The 19,156-nt window shown below is 47.4% G+C and overlaps 1 protein-coding gene across 1 annotated transcript; it reads left to right on the top strand.

Annotated features, from left to right (window-relative positions):
- Window positions 1-493: 493 nt before the first annotated feature.
- On the top strand, window positions 494-19,060 carry R3HCC1 (R3H domain and coiled-coil containing 1). The gene is made up of 9 exons (XM_034759536.1): window positions 494-511; window positions 4,454-4,619; window positions 5,568-5,697; window positions 7,693-7,830; window positions 10,736-11,948; window positions 12,868-13,040; window positions 14,272-14,342; window positions 15,685-15,780; window positions 18,330-19,060. The coding sequence occupies exons 1-9, from the start codon at window positions 494-496 to the stop codon at window positions 18,476-18,478; spliced, it is 2,154 nt and encodes a 717-aa protein (XP_034615427.1). The 3' UTR covers window positions 18,479-19,060.
- The last annotated feature ends 96 nt before the right edge of the window (window positions 19,061-19,156 follow it).

Below are 19,156 nucleotides of genomic sequence, written 5' to 3'. Positions count from 1 at the left end.
AATCCAGTGTACTTGTCATTATTTCTGCTCTGTGTTGGCTTTCCTCTCCTTTACTTGAACAAAACAAATCCAAGAAGTCAGTTTTACTTTTGTGTCTAGAGAGTTTCTCTTTCCTGTTCTGGGCACTGCGGTATTTGAGTTGCAAACTCTCTAGGAGGATATTTGTATGTTTTAAAAACAAAACAATGGATTCCATTAGAATTTAAAACAGCTGCAGTGGTGGGAACAATTCTATTCATCTTATGTTTTGTAAATGCTTTACTCTGAACAAATCAAAATTCAGGGTTACGCTTTGCTGATCATGTCCCTGAAAACAATAGTTTGGAGGTCTGCCTAGTGCAGAGGTGGGCAAACTACAGCCCGCGGGACCATCCTGCTCGGCCCCTGAGCTCCCACCCAGGGAGGCTAGCCCCCGACCTCTCCCCTGCTGTTCCCACTCCCCTGCGCACGGCCAGTGCTCTGGCCCACTGCTCCTCTCAGGCAGCGCGGCGGCATGGCTGGTTCCGGCATGGTAAGGGAGCAGGGGGTACCAGGGGGCAGTTGGATGGGGCAGAGGTTGGGGGGGCAGTCAGCGGATGGGGGGCAGGGGTTGGATAGGCATGGGAGTCCCAGGGGGCGGGGGTGTGGATGGGGTTGGGGTAGTCAGGGGACTGCGAGCAGGGGGGTTGGCTAGGAGGTGGGGTCCCGGGAGGGGGCAGTCAGGGGACAACTACTTAAAGTGGGGTGGGGAATCACAAGGAGGAGGGTGGGGTTGGATGGGTCAGGGGTTCTGAGGAGGGGCAATGAGGGGACGGATGGGGGGGCAGGCTGTTTGGAGAGGCACAGACTTCCCTATCTGGCCCTCCATACATTTTTGCCACCCTGATGTGGCCCTCGGGCCAAAAAGTTTGCCCACCCCTGGCCTAGTGAGTTTCCAAGATTCAAGGCAGTGTGACTATGGTGGCCCTTTAAGAGAGAGAGAGAGGAAATTCTGGAATGAGAGAAGATTCTGGAGCAGTTAATCAGAGAAAGAAGGAGAAACGGCTCAGTGAGTTTCTCCAGTGATTGTGGAGTCAGTAAGTTGCCCTGCAGGAGGGGTTATGATTTGTTTAAAAGAAAAGAATAGAGAATAAAATTGGTCATAATTCAAGGGCTAGAGCTCGGAGCCTGACTGCATGGACACAATTTTGTTTGACCTTTAGTCAGTGCTTAAAAGAGTGTGTGTGGGGTTCTATCATAATCTGGGACCAGCTGCTTTGGTAAAACAGTGCTTAAAGTGTGCCCCTCAGTAGTCCAGATCCAGTTTGATTTTTTTTATTTTGGGGGGCAGGGGCTGGGTATGCAGCTCCTTGTGATTCCCCACCCCACTTTAAGTAGTGTCTTGTGCCTTTAGTTAAAGTCCTAACCTCTCCTAGATGACCAGTATTTACTCTTGAGTAACCAAGTTTAACTGGTTAATGAGTTCAGTTCTTTGAAGTTGTAAAGTGCTGTATAATGTGATTATTAAGCCTCCTTATGAGCCATGAATAAAATTATCATGGGCAGTAGTGATGGATTGGGAATATCCAGATAGGATCATTTTCCACAGAGACAGGATGATGCACCCATCCCCCAACTAAGATCCTCAAAGATATTTAGGCACTTTACAACTTACTTCAAAGAATTTAACTAATGATTTCAATGGGAGTTAGGTGCCTAAATATTTCAGAGGATCGTGGCCTTAAAGTATCACAGTATGAAGTGCCCAGCGCAGAGGAAAACTAGAGAGGGACCAGGAGAAAATACTGCCCTGGGTCCAGCATCTGCTGAAGTAGCAGATGCTTTAAAAAAGCCCTGAAGAGCCATTAGCATGGCACAATGATTGCATATGATTGATCTCCGTGATTGTATTTCTCATGCATTATTGCTTTTTGGTTTTGTACTTTGCCCCTTCACCTGGTGTGATAGATGAGGAAGGAGCCATCAAATAACATGTATTAATTATCAATTTGTTTGTGATCATTATTATATAGAAGTAGAACTAGTGGGTTTCTACCCTGTTTTGTCCCTAGCTAGTGAAGTCTAATGGAGAATTACTGACACATACCGAATCTGATTCTTGCACTGGTATAACTCCACTGCCTTCTATAGTGACTCCTGATTTACACTGGAGTGAAAGGAAGAGAATCAAGCCTGGTAAATGTAATACAGCCCTGCCAGTGTCTTGCCCAGCTTTCATTAGGAAGAGGCTTTAATGAATCCCTAAGTAGAAATACCTGCTGGATTAGAATGACTGCATAAGAAGCAGCTAACTCTGCATCAAACATTGTTCGGGGGTAAGGCAGAAATTGCCCAGCCCAACTAGTCTATAGTTGTGTGAGTAAGGATGAGTCATGTGAGCAGAGGTCGCTGGACCAAGCCTGTAATGACTTGAATTGACCAATCATATTTTGAGAAGTGGTGTTAAGATCTAGGTGTAGAGGAGACTGTAGCACTTGGAACTGGAGTAATGTACCAAAATATTGGAGTTGACAGCTGTGATAGGGATCATCTGGGCCCATGACTGTAGGATAATCTAAACCCCTACAAAGTGCTGGAACAAATTAAGGCCCAGTCGTGCATGTAAGTAATTTTAGGCAAGTGTGTCGTCGTATTAAGTGCACTGAGATTATTCATGTCCTGGAGTGTCCTTAAATCTTTGCAGGATTGGGGATTAAGCTATGTCAATGATAGAACCGGTACACCGGCAGTGCCGCAGCTGTAGCATACATACTTCCTCCAACCTAACTACAGCATTCAGGGCATGAGTGACAGAGCTAGGTTGATCTAGTTTTTATGTGCAGCCCCAGCCTAAGGGGTCCCTTTGTGGATTTGAGCCTAAGGATCAGTGCTTAATTTGTGCCCAGGCTTCGCAGGGCCCCAGCACCTCTGGACTGGGTTGTTCATAGCCCTGGCACCTCTGGGCCTGCTGCGTCGGTTATTAAAGTAAAAAAATGGCTTGAGTCCTGGTATCCAATTGCTTGAGCCCCAGCACATCTTTCATTACAAATTAAGCACTGCTGAGGGCCCAGTCCTGCGAACCCTTCCTTGGAGAGTTGTCCCATTGCCTGGGAGGGATGTCTCACATGGAGTAATGGTTACCATTGGAGTTCATAGGACCGGGGTCCAAATTTTAAAATGGAAGCTGCAGGACAACACTTCCCCTGAATGCTGCTGTGCATCTGGAAGCTGGTGTGTTATGGGGGGCACCTTTGGGATGGGACTAAGAGAGCTAGGGAAGAGAGGGGACTCCAGGTCCCCTCCCCAAATCTATAAGGCTTCTATCTAGCTGTGCAGCGCTCCTTAGAATGGTTTGATGCGGGAAGGCCAAGTGTAAAGGGTGAGAGCAAGGATTAGGACATAGTATCCACCTATCATCCGTGAATTTACCTCATTGTCCTCCTTACACGTCGTCTTTGCTGTGATGCCTACAAAAGGTAGAACAACAGTTAGGCTGTTGTTGAGCAGAGGCCATTGGTCAGCACTGGTTCCTTGTACTCCCCCGTCCGTCTGTACCCATCTGTTGCCTGGAAGTAGGCATGGCCTACACGTAACGCTTAGGTGACCTAGGGATAGCACGCAGGCCTGTGAAAAATTTCACCCCTTGCATGCTGCCGTTAGGTTGACTTACCTGTAGACACAGCTAGGTGGATGGAAGAATTCATCCGTGGACCTAGATTCTGCCTCTTGTGGGGATAAGGCAGGGGTAGGCAACCTATGGCACGCGTGCCAAAGGGGGCATGCGAGCTGATTTTCAGTGGCACTCACACTGCCCAGGTCCTAGTCACTGATCTGGGGGGGCTCTGCATTTTAATTTAATTTTAAATGAAACTTTTTAAATATTTTAAAAACCTTACATACTTTACATGGGGGGAGGGATAGCTCAGTGGTTTGAGCATTGGCCTGCTCAACCCAGGGTTATGAGTTCAATCCTTGAGGGAGTCACTTAGGGATCTGGGGCAAAATCAGTACTTGGTCCTCCTAGTGAAGGCAGGGGGCTGGACTCAATGACCTTGAAAGGTCCCTTCCAGATCTAGGAGATAGGATATCTCCATTAATTTAATAGTTTAGTTATATATTATAGACTTATTAGAGAGGCCTTCTAAAAAGGTTAAAATGTATTACTGGCATGCAAAACCTTAAATTAGAGTGAATAAATGAAGACTCGGCACACCACTTCTGAATGGTTGCCGACCCCTGGGATGAATTTCCTATGGGAACCCCTTCCCCTTCAGACGCTGTAGTGAGTGTCCACACTACAGGGGCGTAGCTGTGGCCCTTGCCAGGTTTGCCTTGCAGCCTGTCAGCTCTTCTGGGGGAGGGAGCCACCGCTTTGTGCTGTGTGTACATCGCCGAGCACAGGGGTCCCGGTAATCCCAAGCAATAACCCTTCATGCAAATAACGAAGGAGCGTTAATCCCCGAGCATAACAGCCCGCCTTCACGGCTGCTGCAAGCGGGGCAGGCACAAGTCAGTCCCCTCCCACCGCCCGGCTCTGCAGGGAGCCCGGCCCGCCGTGTTTCCCCCGGGCCGCGGGGCGGCGCAGGCGGAGGCTAAGCCGAAGCCGGGAAGCGGGACTCAGACGCCGCGCGGTGCAGCTGCTGCTGGTGCCCGGCCTGCCGGTGAGTGCGGCCCCCTGCCCCCCGCAGGCCGGCCCCGGCCCCCCGCTGCAGCCGCTCCGGCTGCCCCCCGTCCTTCGGAGCATCCGGCACCGGGCCCGGGGCAGCGTCCGGGGAGCTGAGAGGGGCCGACCCTCGGTGTCCGGTCCTGCGACCACAGTGCGGGTTGCTGGGGGTGGTGGATGCCGCGGGGGCAGGGGGGTTGCTGGGGCGGGGGTTGCTGGGGGGGAGGAGGAGGAGGAGGGGGGGGTTGCTGTGTGGCCTGCTGTGGGTAGAGTGGTGGATGTTGGAGAGGTGGGGGGGTTTGCTGGAGTTCCTGCTGTGGAGGATGCTGGGGAGACGGGCGGTTGCTGTGGGTCCTGTTGTGGGTAGGATGGTGGATGCTGGAGGGGGCGGGGGGGAGAGGTTTGCTGTGGGTCCTGCTGGGGATGGATGTGGTGGGGGGAGGGTTGCTGGGGGTCCTGCTGGGGATGGATGGGGGGGGGAGTTGCTGAGGGAGGTTGCTGGAGAGGCGAGAGGGTTGCTGTGGGTCTTGCTGGGGGTGGGCGCTGGGGAAGCGGGAGGGGGGGTTGCTGTGGGTCCTGCGAGGGTTGAGGTGGTGGATGCCTGGGAGGTGGGGGGGTGGATGCTGGAGAGGCGGGAGGGTTGCTGTGGGTCTTGCTGGGGGTGGGTGCTGGGGAAGCGGGAGGGTTGCTGTGGGTCTTGCTGGGGGTGGGGGCTGCGGTGGATCCCGGGAGGGCGGGGAATTTGCTTTGGGCCTTGCTGATGTCTGTACAGAAAGCAATAAGACTTTGGGTGGAGGGTGTGGTCTCTGCCATGCAGCCTATATCTGAAGTGCCAAACCACTGTAGACCTCAGTAGCACCAAGGAGCTAAAGCATTTGCGTTTCCCTCCCTTCCTTCCCCTGCTGCCTTTTGTCACCCTCTTCCTCTGCATTCCACTCTCCATCAGGCCACCCCCCCACTGTCACCCTGGCGCTGCGTTGCTTGGATGGCGTCTTCCTCTCCCCCAATGAGAATGACTTCGTGTGCAAGGTCGCTGAAGAACTGGACCATTTTCTGCTCCAAAACCAGCATGAGAAGTAGGTGGCTTATGTTGTGCCGTTTACATTGCAGGAGCTTTCAGATAAGGGCCACAAAACCTGGGCCCTTTTTACCCCATGTGAATAATAAGATGTTTGTGGTCCCCTTTGCCCACTCTCATGCAGGGTGCTTTGTGCCGTTAGGTGGCTGTGCGTTCCACCCAGGGGTGGCTGCAATTCTTTGCTGCTGTATGTCTGTAGCTTCAGATGGGCCCTATAGGACGAAAGATTTTATTCGAGATGGGGGGCTGAGCTGCAACATTTGGAACCAGATCCCATGTCCTAGACCAGTGATTCTCAACCAGGAGTAAGCATACCCCTGGGGGTATGCAGAGGTCTTCCAGGGGGTACATCAACTCATCTAGATATCTGCCTAGTTTTACAACAGGCTACAGAAAAAGCAGTAGCGAAGTCGGTACAAACTAAAATTCCATACAGACAATGACTTGTTTATACTGCTCTGTGTACTATACACTGAAATGGGAGTACAATATTTATATTCCAATCGATTTATTTTATAATTTTATGGTACAAATGAGAAAGTCAGCAATTTTTCAGTAATAGTGTGGCTGGGACACATTTGTATTTTTATGTCTGATTTTGTAAGCAAGTAGTTTTTAAGTGAGGTGAAACTTGGGGTATACAAGACAAATCAGAGTCCTGAAAGGGGTAGAGTAGTCTGGAAAGGCTGAGAACCACTGTCCTAGACCATTCAGAACTGGGTTATGGTTTGGGCCATTAAAGCAAGAGGGGTCAGTTACCAAGTTTGAGCTGGATCTGCACTTTCCCAAACTGCAGGCATTTTGTACCTGTTTTTTTTTTGCCCTGGGCCCATCTCTAACTATTATTCTTCCCTGGGTGGGATTATCCCGGATGCTGGCAGCTTCTGCACCAGTCACTTCACAGCCTTGTTCACTTGATGTCCCTGCTTGGTGAGTTATTACCAATAGTTCAAGATCAAACTGTTCTTCATCAGACCCTCCCTGCTAAAGCCTTCCTGTGCACAGTGTTCTCTGTCCCAGAAGAAATGATTTTGGGGCATGATGAACACAGACCCCTTGGCCTACCTGAGCCCTAGAAGTATGTTTTGCCTATCTTCTTGTGCACAGATAAGAAGATTCAGATGAGCTTCTGTCACAGAGTAGGGACTAGAAGGGAGAGAGGGATGCTGTGTTCCAGGTAGACTTGCTTGGACTCCAGTTGTTTGAATTGGATACTTATCACCGTATTTTAGATGGAGGAAGATATTAAAGTCCAGTTGCAAGGTACCTGGGAGTGAAACTAGATCTGATTTTACTGTGTGTACAAATGCCATGCAGTGTGAAACAGAATATCTTTTTTCTGACCTCCTAATTTCTGAAGATACACATAATAAAGGGTTTCTCTGTGAATTCACCACTGGTGAAAGGTGCCAGATTGACAGGCCTCCACCTTGATGCCCTCGTGTTTTTCCATAGAACAGATAAAGGCAGAAGGATAATCTTGTGGTGAAAGCACTGGCCTGGAGCTCGGGAAACCTGGTTCTATTCCAGACTCTGTCCTGTGTGACCTTGGGCAAGTCCCTTCATCTCCCTGGGCCTCCGCTCCCCACCTGCAACCCGGGGTAATAACCCTGCACAGCCTGGCAGGGGTGTTGTGAGGCTAAATTTGCCAGTGTTGGCAAGTCACATCATTACAGTGACGGAGGGAGCATAAAAGTACCTAGATAGATAAAACAATGGGCAACAGCAGAGCAGTCTAATCCAACCCAGTCGTGTCCTAGAGGGGTGAGAGGGTACATCAGGCACCACAGACTGTTCGCTCTCTAGTCCCTCTGCTGTTGCTCCCAGCTAGGGGGCCAATTGGCTTTTGGGATGTGGCTTGCTGGCCACTGGGTATGGAATTAGGACCCTACTCCAGGAGTGACTTGGGGTCACTAATGGGGACTTGCAAGATCTGCTTCCCCTTCCCTGCCCACTCCAAGCTGATGATGCCTTGTCTGTTTTCCTTTTTCAGAGTTCTCTTGTTCCCCCCCTTGTCCAGCCGCCTCAGGTACCTGATCCACAGGACCGTGGACAATGTCGATTTGTTAAGCAGCTTTTCTGTCGGGGAAGGATGGAAGAGGAGGACTGTTATATGTCACTCAGTCATAAGGTACAACACTACTTCTCCCTTACTGTGCACAAGGCACTGACACTCACTGCACCCCGTGAGGATGGCTTGATCCCTGGTCTATTCTGCAGATACGGAAAAAGGCAGTGAGCGGTTAAGTGACTTGCAAAGGTCACACAGTGAGTCAGTTACAAATAGAACCCAGGAGTCCTGACTGCCAGTCACATACCTGAACAACAAAACAATCCATCCCCAATTCACGCAATAGGTCTGAATTTACAACTGTGGGTAATTTCACCCCTTGGGGTTCAAGCAATACGTTGGGGGCATGCAATCAAAGCGACGCCATGACAGTCACCAAACTGCCTAGTTGTACTGAATACAGGCAAAAAGCTAATAGCCGTATCCTACTTTTGTAATACAGTGAATTCTATTCAGATGTGTAAGGCGAGGGAGTTCGGTCTAGTTATAATAATTAATGGAGATATCCCATCTCCTAGAACTGGAAGGGACCTTGAAAGGTCATCGAGTCCAGCCCCCTGCCTTCACTAGCAGGACCAAGTACTGATTTTGCCCCAGATCCCCAAGTGGCCCCCTCAAGGATTGAACTCACAACCCTGGGTTTAGCAGGCCAATGCTCAAACCACTGAGCTATCCCTCCCCCCAGAGGACAGGGAATCAGGAGGCCTGGGTTCTGTACCTAGATCTGTAAGGGAGTATTATCTAGTGGTTAGAGTAGGGAGTCAGGACTTGTGGGATCTAGACCCAGATCTGAGTCAGGGAACAGGATCTATACCCAGAACTGGAAGGAAGTATGCGCTAGTGGTTAAAGCCAGGTGTCAGGGTTCTTGAATTCCATTCCTGTTCTGTCGTTCTTTTCCTGTGTGATCTTGGACAAGTTACTTAACCTTATGGTGCCCCAGTTAAAGGGACGTTGTCAGCTTAAAAGTAATATGTATTAAATATCTATTTGTTATGCGCACTTTAAGATTAAAAGTGAGAGAATTAAAAAACCGAATTTGTTTGTCAGTAACTTATGCTATTTGGTCACGTTGTTTTTTTTCCTGGCATTTCTCTCTGTGAAGAATCAGCAGAATCACTTTCACGTTTGTGCACAGTCATTTTTGTTTTCAGATACCCACTGCTGCAATGTTTGGGTTGCAAAACCTCCAGAGGGACGTTTGTATGTGTTTAAAAACAAAAGTTCCTATTACAACCGAAAACAACAGCATGGGACATTTCAACACATCTGTCGGACTTAGATTCTATAGAAGCTCTTTTTAAAAATTCTGAGTCAAAAGTGAGTTGACTGTGTCTCTTTCAGTGTTAGTCTGGCGATCCGCCTGGATTCAGGCCGGAGTGGCTGTGATGTCACTTTTAGGTGGACAGATGGAATTCTAGATTGAGGAGGGAAGCATTTTAGTGCTGCAATGTCTGGGCCGCAGACCCTGCAGGAGATGAATGTTTATTGTTAAAACAATTGTTTTCCTTGACCCCTTTTTAAAAAAAATTGTTGAAAAATGCCTGTTAGTCTTGGGGATTTGTCAGAAGTTAAATGTTGGGCCAAATGTAAGTGGATGGGCTGCCCGTTTAACCCACCAGGGTGTGTGTCTGAAGCCACTATTATTGTATTGTCCCCAGTGAATAGGAGGAGATGTAGAATTTTTTTTCCATCAGGAATTAGAGCCCAGCGGTTTACTCTGTCCCTCACTTTATGAACAATTTTTGGTGATGATCAGTTGGGTGGCGCGTCAAGCGATGAATACAGAGCATAGCCCGGGGGCTGCATCCGGCCCTTCAGATGTTTTAATCCGGCGCATGAGCTCCTGCCGGGGAGTGGGGTCTGGGGCTTGCGTCTCCTGGAAGCAGCAGCATGTCCCCCCTCTGGGTCCTATGTCGAGGGGCAGCCAGGGGCTCTGCATGCTGCCCCTGCAGCTCCCATTGGCCAGCAACCGCGGCTAATAGGAGCTGCAGGGGCGGCGCCTGCAGACAGGGCAGCGCGCAGTGCTGCCTGCTCATAGCTCCGCGTAGGAGCTGGAGGGGGGACATGCCACTGCTTCCAGGAGCTGCTTGAAGTAAGCGCTGATTCCCGTCCCACCCTCCAAACCCCTCAGTCCCAGCCTGGAGCACCCTCCTGCATCCCAGAGCCCACACCGCAACCCCCTGCCCCAGCACCCTTCCCGCACCCTGAACTCCTCATTTCTGGTGCCCCCATCCGGAGCCCGCACCCCCGCCCACACCTCAACCCCCAATTTCGTGGGCATTCATGGCCCTCCATACAATTTCCATACTCAGATGTGGCCCTCGGGGCAAAAATTTTGCCCACCCCTGACATAGCCGTTTTTCTGAATTAATAGCTTCTTGTCTCCCCTTCTCATCTGTTGCTCAGCAGGCTTCTCTGCCACCTGGTCCCCTTCTCATGTGCTAATGCACGTGCCTGGTTCCCTCCTCCCCGTGTATGCAGCTTAACAGTTGGTCCTTTTCTCCCACTGTGCCCTGGACATATTGCCCAGTAGCTGCTTTCCTTTCTCTCCATCTTTCTTGGATGTTCCTCTCGGTTTTCTCCTCCTCCTATGTAGCACAGTCTGCTAAAATGGCTCCTCCTCCTATGCAGCTGCTTTTACAGGCCTCCAGGCTCCCCTGCAATGAAGAGCCTAGACCCTGGCGGAAGCAGCTGGAGAGGAGGGTGTGGAGCCAGTGCTCTAGTGACTTAGCCAGCTCTGCTCAGAGCACCAGCAAGTGATCTGTGGGCCGCAGTTTGGATCTGCTGCTGCTGCTGTGAAGGATGCAAGCGTGCAGTACGTTGGTGACTGTGTGTGGTTATACTCTTGATCTTGTCAATAACACTGATTTGTAATAGGAGGGAGGGGAAGCTGCTCCTGCTGAAGTTTACTGCAGCTTGAAGCGTCCCAGCACATCATGTATTTCCCTCCTGTTTTGGTGCTAGGTTGCCCGAGGAGCCTGGCGATCAGAACAGTTCCTCCAGCAACACGGCGAGATCCCACCGCCCTCTCCAGTCAAGAGGCAGAGGAGGCAGAGCCGCAGGGCTGCGCCACGCGGAGATGCCTGCCGATGGCTCTCGAGTCAACAGAGGTATCGGCAGGACTAGGCGACCGCCCCGGAGGAAGCCGGATAAAGCTTTGTATGTTCCCAGGGTGGTGCGCGAAAAACTGGAGGAGTTGAGAAATGAAAGCCTGGCCGGAGCTGGAGCTGAGCCAGATGATGATGTCGTGCGAGAGGCAGGGAGCTGCATTGAAAATGCAACCGATGGGACCCCAGAGGAGTTGGGTAACTTTGAGGCCACTACAAATTCCAGCAGGGTAGCAAGTCATCTTGATCCAGTCCCTGGCAAGGAACTTCATGAAGTCCAGGGCCCTAAAGAGGCATATGAAGAACATATTGTGGGTGAAATCGGTGGTGATAAAAGTAACAAGTGTCCAGTGGACTGTTCAGATGTCTCTGTGTTGGAGTGTGCCAGGAACCTATCTGCATTGGATAAAGACTGTTCAGATGCCCCTGTAATGGAGTGTAGCAAAACTCTATCCCAACATGAAGACCAGGATAACAGCAGTACAGATGCCACTGTATTGGAGTGTAGTAAAAACTTGCACCAAATAGAAGATCAAGATAAAGATACCATGGATGCCAGTGTATTGGAGTGTAGTGAAAATGTACTGGTCCTGGAAAACCAGGATAAAGGCTCTATGAATGCCACTCTATCAGAGTGCAGCAAAAACCTATCCCTACCAGAAGACCAGAATAAGGAGTCTGTGGATGCCTCCATATTGGAACACAGCAAGAACTCTTCAGTACTTGAAAACCAGGATGAGGGCTGTACAGACATCATCGTATTGGAGCGTAGCCAAAACCTAAGTCTCCCAGAAAATCAGAATCAAAGCTGTATGGATGCCCGCGGAATGGAGTATGGTAAAAAACCATCTGTACTGGCAGACCAGGATAAGCACTGCATGGATACCTGTGTACTGGATCGTGCCCAAAAGATATCCCTACCAGAAGATCAGGACGAGGACTGTACAGTCCTGGCGGGCAGACTGCGGTGTGGGTTGGAATTGTCTGCGGAGGATAGAGGCACCGAAAACCCTGCAGTGGATGAGCAGAGCAGCGTAGAGGATGACTGTGGTGCTGAACTCTTGCAAGAGGTAAAGGTTTGGATGTGAATGTTACCTTAGAGACTGGATTTGTGACAGTAGTGACCAGCAGATAGGCTGTGAATTAGAGATGTGGCAGTGATTTTAATAGGCCCTGTCATCTTCTAAAAGGGAGAGGAGGAGTCCCTGGGACACCTCTTTGTCATGGCTCTGGCAGACCTCTGGTTATGGCTCCTGCTTGCTTTTATTGAAGCACTTAAAAGTATAGAATCCTAGGACTGGCAGGAACCTCGAGAGGTCTAGTCCAGTCCCCTGCACCCATGGCAGGACCAACTAGTCTCTACACTGTGACTGTAAAATGACTGGGGAGTGGACGGCTCAGGCAGTGGGCAGTGTGGTACACACAGGTGGGTCTCAATCCATTTCCTAGCAGCCAGGAGTCTCCATCTTAAAGCCCTTCTGCTGCTAACTGGGTCTGTTGAACAGCATAGGCAAAAGACTGAATGGGCGTTGGGAGCTGAACTCCCCTCTCATCCCTAGAGAGGGGTCTTTCCGGGGCAGTGTGTAGGGGAAAACTGGTGGTTAAACTGGTTATGCCATTTTCCGGTGGGATCAGTCCTAAGTATCATACATGGCTCCCATTCCATATCGGAGCATCTCACGATCTTTATTGCATTTATCCCAGGAGGCAGGGCAGTGCTATCATCCCCATTGTCCAGGTGGGGAACCTAGACACCGAGAGACTAAGTGACCGGCCCAAGGTCACACTGGAAGGCTGTGGCAGAGCAGGGAATTGAACTCAGTCCTCATCCCAGGCTCACACCCTAGCCCCTAGCTCTGTAAAATATGCAGGCATACTTTGTGCTTGATAGAACATTGCATTTTTGAAGACCCCTAAATGTCCTTGCTCATTGACTTCTCCTGCAATGTTAGAAGTGCACCTTGACATCTAACATGCTTCTCCTCCCAGATTGCAACTTATTTGACTGTAAAGGACATTAGCGTCGAGAAGATCCAGTTCGATTATTCCAGCTATGGGGATGCACAGATCAATGAAGGAGATTTTGGACATGTTATAGAGATCTACGATTTCTTGCCATCCCTGAAAACGGAGCATCTGATGGAAGCATTTTCAGAGTTCCAGTAAGTACCTACCTCAGAACAGGGCAGTTCCTGCTCGCCATGCTTAGAGCCATTCGCTTGACATCAGTGGTGCCAGTTGCCAGAATGACGTGAGCAGCTCTCCCAAGTTCTAGGCTCATGTGCTAACCACGGGGCTCTTTTCTTAAATGGCCCTCATCACTGTAGTATCTGAGTTCCTGAGTAAAATTACACCCATTGATTTGAGTTCAACTCCTAAAGTATATTCAGTCCTTGGCTTCTCTGCTGAAAATGCAGTAAGGATTGGGTCCTTACTTTGCTAAGATTGATCATGTAAATGTGTAGCACACAGGCAGTAATCCAATCAAAGCTCCTTAAGGAGCGCATTGATTATAGGGTCAGAACAAAATTCATCCCCTTAACTGTGGAGCTGTGACCGGTGCGCCTCTAATAAACTATGTCCTCTCTGCAAAAATGTTTGAACTGCATCTGCAGATGGAGACACACTCATGCTCTTCCCCTCCCCTACTGCCCGCTTAATGTACATAATGGTGTGGTGGTAAGTTTCTGTATGAGCCCCTTTAACTTAATAGTAAAACTCCTAAAGATACAAGCTACTTTTTACAGTCTGTCCTCTGCATTTACTTTATGCACTTAGCTCTGATAGCGGAATTGGGCTGAACCCTACCATTAAAACGAAATTGATCATTTTCCAATTCTCATGCCCCTAGCACACAGCAACGGCATTTGAGTTTCCAGTGTGGCTGGAGAATCTTTGAACGTTTTGTTTGGTTGGCTTTCATGCGATTAAAAACTCTCTCTCCCCCCCGTTAGATTTTGTACCATCTTTTGGGTACCCCTTTCTGATGCTTGCACTTCCTATTTACACTGGAGGAATCCGTTTATGTCTGAATCGTTGTGCAAATGATAAATAATGCTTAGCGCTTTCCATGACAAATCCTAAATCTGAGATTGAAATTAAAGAAATGTATAATCACTGAGGGCAACAAGTCCCTGGTGGTGGGGGGAGGCATTTGTGTGGGGTTCAGGATACGTGGATTCTGTACCCGCCTCTTCTATTAAGTCGCTGTGTGGCCTTGAATAAGTTCCACTTAGCCCCGCTACTTCTATCTTCCTCCACCTATAAAAAGGGGATAATGCTTTGTATAGCACGGGGTATCTATGGATGAAAAGCACCCCTAAGTACTGATATTACTACTATGGAGACTATTCGTCAGATTGTTTATGGTGTTGCTCTCCTTTTTCTTTGTAGCAAGAGTGGTTTCAAAATTCAGTGGGTCGATGACACTCATGCCCTGGGTATCTTTTCCAGTCTGGCAGCAGGTAATGTGACTTGATTTTTTGCCAAGATGCTAATAACTTCTGGTGTTGGTGGGACTTCACCAATGTCGCATGGTAAATAGTTGCGGAGCCTTAAAATTCCACTTGGCCTGTAAGCTGAATTGCAATGAGCGTCATGGGGTTTCTGTTACTAAAAAGAAGACACCCTGTTCCTTCTGGTAAGGTGGAATGTGAAAGAGCCAGCTCCACAGAGTAGTATTGGTAAGGAAATCGTATTTAGAATTAAATCCAGTTTCATCCCAAATTCTCATTGGTAGTTGAAAAGAAATCCATTTCCCTATGTGGGCGTGGAGAGTTCTGTAACTTCTCGTCCCCCTCACATGCCGTATGGAAGTGGAAGCCTTTCTCCCACATCTGTTAGGTGTCCTGATCCCTGAATGAAGTAACCTTCTGTAACAGGCATGGAAGATACCACTGACAGTGCATGCAAGTCATTCCAGTACTGAATTTAAGCAGCTGCAAAACACTGATGCCAGTTCAAGCATAAATAGCATTCAAGACTGAGATCTGTTTCCACCACTGATGTTGGGGATTTGGGGTGTATATTTATTGATGTTAATAGAAACTCATGGTACATTTCCCCCCTACACTGCCACCTCCCCCAAACTTTAAACCACATGTTCAACTTCTGACACAAGAACCTAGAATTAATTCTGCATTGTTGATGTGCTCTTCTATTAAGTAAGTGTTCTGGGGAAACGCTACTTAGCAGGTTTTTAATTGGCTTGGGTAATAAACAGGCTGCTGGGAATCCCTGTATAAGGAGTTAGTGTGTGAATCATTTTCCATTTTAGAAAGGAATCCGTTCTGCCAACTGAGTTTATTCTCTAAAATGAACAAAATTCTAGCAAGCCTACAACAAAGGAGATGTGTGACCCTCTATGGACATCATTAAGCGCTTGTGACATCTAGGTCAAATACCTGACCTTATGGCAAACTGACCCCCATCCTGAGCTTCAGCTCATAACGTTCATTAGGAGCAGTTGATGTCTGGCTGTGCATATATTCAGAAAGCCTTCACTCTATATTTGGGGCCTGATCCTATCATCCTTGACCCATCCTGAACAAAACAGTTATGAATTTCAGTGGGAGTTTGCAGGCCCAAGGACTGCAAGATTCAATATCTGAGTGAATTGACTAAATTCTGCTGTTCCACTAAAAATCTTGGGCCAGATCATCAGCTGAGATAAAATGGTGTCATTCCATTGACTTCAGTGATGTTATACTGCTTTAAACCAGCTGAGGATCTCAACCGGTGTACTGAACTTTGTTATAGTTAAAAAAAATTCAGCTTGTTGACTGTAGTGATCTTTATTCTTTGAAGCATCTCAGGCCTTGGGACAGAGTTATCCTTCTCTAAAGATCCGATCCTTGATTCACGGGACAAGACAGTCTAAAACCAAGGCACTTCAACGACCAAGTAAGAAACCTTTGATTTGTGTTTGCTCCTTGTTTTGCATATCTGCTGCTGCTAGGGGTGATTATTGTGACTAACTTATTAATTATACTGGATTTAAAAATAAACCCACGGTAAAGTCCTTTACTGCTTTAAAAGCAGGTGTTTACTCCTTGTGGCTTTATTGACGCTGTTCTGGTGCAGGAGGGTGAGCTGAATTCTGTTGTGCCTCATGCATCAATTGTCACCTTAATTCTACTCATGGAAGATTGACTTATGATGCCCGAGGCAGAAAGGATCCAGCTGGATCTGTAGATTAGAGAAGTGACTGTGAAGGGGAGCACCTCAGAGGTGGAATAAGGGTATTAATACACTAACTCAGTCTTGTTTCAAGTCCCTTTTCTGACTATTGTGGTACACCTCAAAACCATCTGCTGCCTTAAGGAGTGGCATGATCAAGTGGTAGTCTGATGTGTTTGTAACAGGAGGACAAAGCATGCAGAGGAAGATCATAGATTTTATTTTTTAGTATAGGGCCAAAATTTTTAAAGTTGGGTGCCTACAGTTAGACACCTAAATAACTGACTTGATTTGCAAAGTTGCTTTTCACATACAGCTCTGATTTCAGTGAGAGCTGCAGGGATATCCCCACCCTCGAAAATCTTGTCCATAGCCTGTTAAACGCCGTAACTTCTGCATTGTTCCACACGTGTCCTCTGTGAAATACAGCCTGCTGCTGAATGCATTATTAGCAAATATCCTTTTGAAAAGCAGTAAGTCACAACAGGAGGCATTGTGTACAGTAACACAGGAGCCAGTTCTGCTCTCTGGTACAGTCACCGTTCCCACTGGCTTCAGTGAGAGGTACCAAAAGTGTTGGGGTAGAATTAGATTCACAGTAAGGAAGACTGTGTTGAGCTCTGACAGCATAGATGGGATTGATTGGTTGGTTGCTTTTAAGCACGTGCTTAAATTCCATTGTTTTCAGTGGGGCTTCAGCACTGATTCTGGGACTAGTTTTCTATGCCACTTGCTTCAATTGTATAAGCATAAATAGCATTCAAGAATGAGATCTGTTTCCACCACTGATGTTTGGGGATCTGAGGCGTATATTAATTGATGTTAGAGTCTCATGGTACATTTCCCCCCTACACTAATTAGTTCAAACAAATAAAAAATATCACAGAAAATGAAACCAATAGCAGTTAGTACTTTGTGGTTGGCATAATTTTATTATTCAGTAGCAGATTCAGATAAAATTGTTTAAGCTTAGCCATTCATAGTTAGTAACATTCAGTTCATTTTAAAGTCATACTGTAATCAATTATGCTTGCTGCAGTAAAAGTGAAAAATGCCATTAATCTTGTAGCAAATATAAAATTTTACTGTACATATAATTATACTGTTTCTTGTACAGTATAGTGCAGTCAAAATACATTTCAGTATTAATGATTTAAAAGGAAACTCGCTTTTTTAAGCACTTCCTGAGTTACTAGCATTGCTAGATTATTGAAACTGAAATTTTCAACGAATCCAATCCACTTTGTTCCGCTTGTATGGGGAAGGGACTGGTCTATTTCACATGCTGATTTTTGTGCGCTAGGCTAGGGGTGTGATGTCTGGGTTGCAGAGGAATGTTTGAACCGGAACAAAATTGTATTTAATTAAAAAAAATTTTTTTTTACCAAAACTTAAATTAGCTGACAGTGTCCCCTTTAGAACCTTGTCAAGAATATTAGTGATTTATTTTCCAAGCTGTGGGTGGGTACAATGAGCCTCTGTCCCTCTTATTGTTTTTTGCCGCTGTTGGGCCTCCTTCCGTTTTTTTGTTTGAACAATCTTAACCCAGGCCAAGCCATATTGCTCACTGGATAATTTCAAGTTTGCAAACAGTTAAACGACTCTACTGGTATCAAATCCACTGTATATTATTCAGCCTGCAGGTTTGGACTTGGTAAAATGTTGGATTATTTTTAAAACGAGCCAGCTGGTGGTTAATGGCAGCGATTGCCGGTAGCCCCTGGCAAATGGGCTCTTCAGAAAAGCCTTTTAAAACATACACAATCATTTAAAAATACTTAATAGTGGAAGCAGTCTGCCTTCCTACTCCGCCACGTTCTGAGGGGTTAGCGCTAGGCTTTCAGAGTGAGTGTCTCAACTGAAATCAGTTGTTGTCTTGGTATCTGAATTGCTAAATTTTGCCAGGAGTGGTTCTGAAGCAGTTTGTGAATTTTAATCACAGAAGGTTCTCTACCACTGCAGCAAGGGACCAGGTTTTAAGCCATTTGAATAGAATACTTTGCCTTTTGTCTATGAATCTATAACATATTACAGACAATGACTTTCGCCTCACAGCATCCCATTGAGGCAAGTCAGTAAAGTCCCCTGGTGTGAGGTAGGGTAGTTGAGACAGAGGTGAAATGACTTGCCTGTAATTGCATGGTGACTCTATGGAAGAGCTGAGACTAGAGTCCAGTTTAACTACAAGACTAAATCCTCTTATTTTAGGAACACAATTAGGGAGACTTCCCCCTCTCCTCCATTTTGTCTGATTTCTCATCTGTTTTATTTAGAGCTTCTTCAGCTGGCTAAAGAGAGACCCCAGACTGACACTGCAGTGGCTAGAAGGCTGGTGACAAGGGCTCTGGGTTTGCAGCACAAAAAGCAGAGTGTCTCAGGTGGTGACATGCTACAGCCCGAGAACTTGGAGCTGGAAGAGTAAACTGACTCGGAGCCGAAGACAAGCTTTGAAGGAGCCAGGGTGGGATAGCGAACTGCATGCAGAACAGTGAGTTGACATTAGGACACACTGTGGAGTTTTTTTTCTTTAAATGGGGGAAGGGAACCAAGTTGACTGTTGTTGATATTGATATTGAACTCCCTTGTTGCATTCTGGGAAACTGGCCATTTAGTTTTTCAAATTATGCCTCACTAATCCAGGGTACAGAGGCCATTGTAAACTAGCTCTTTACTATGGAGAGCATCTTATCTTGTTCCCCAGCAGGTGTTTATCACTACCCTGCCAAAGCAGTTCATAGCCACTTTGGTAATCTCCACTCCTGGGCTGTGATAGGTACAACAGCAAAGCCTCCTTGATCTAAGAACTACATTCTTTTAAAATGTATAGTCTCTAGGAAGAGCTGCCCTAGATTGAAGGTTGCGGGAGGGAAGAAGGGAATACCTTTGGCCTGGATTGTAAGCAAGAAAAACAGAGCAACACATTTGCAGGAGTCAATAGCTGTTTAATGTTTACTGAAGTTGTAAAGCTGACGTTTGTTAAAATAAAGTTATACCACAAAACTGATAAGCAGCAAATGCATGTGGCAGCATCAGGTTTTTTTGATACACAGTACGTAACAAGCATGCTCAGGTTTGTGATGGTGCAGTATTACAAGGAGCA

Source organism: Trachemys scripta, chromosome 2, assembly GCF_013100865.1.
Source record: "Trachemys scripta elegans isolate TJP31775 chromosome 2, CAS_Tse_1.0, whole genome shotgun sequence".
NCBI classification, from domain to species: Eukaryota; Metazoa; Chordata; order Testudines; family Emydidae; genus Trachemys; species Trachemys scripta.
Note: the sequence above shows the minus strand (reverse complement) of the source record. Positions and strands in the feature narration are given on the sequence as shown.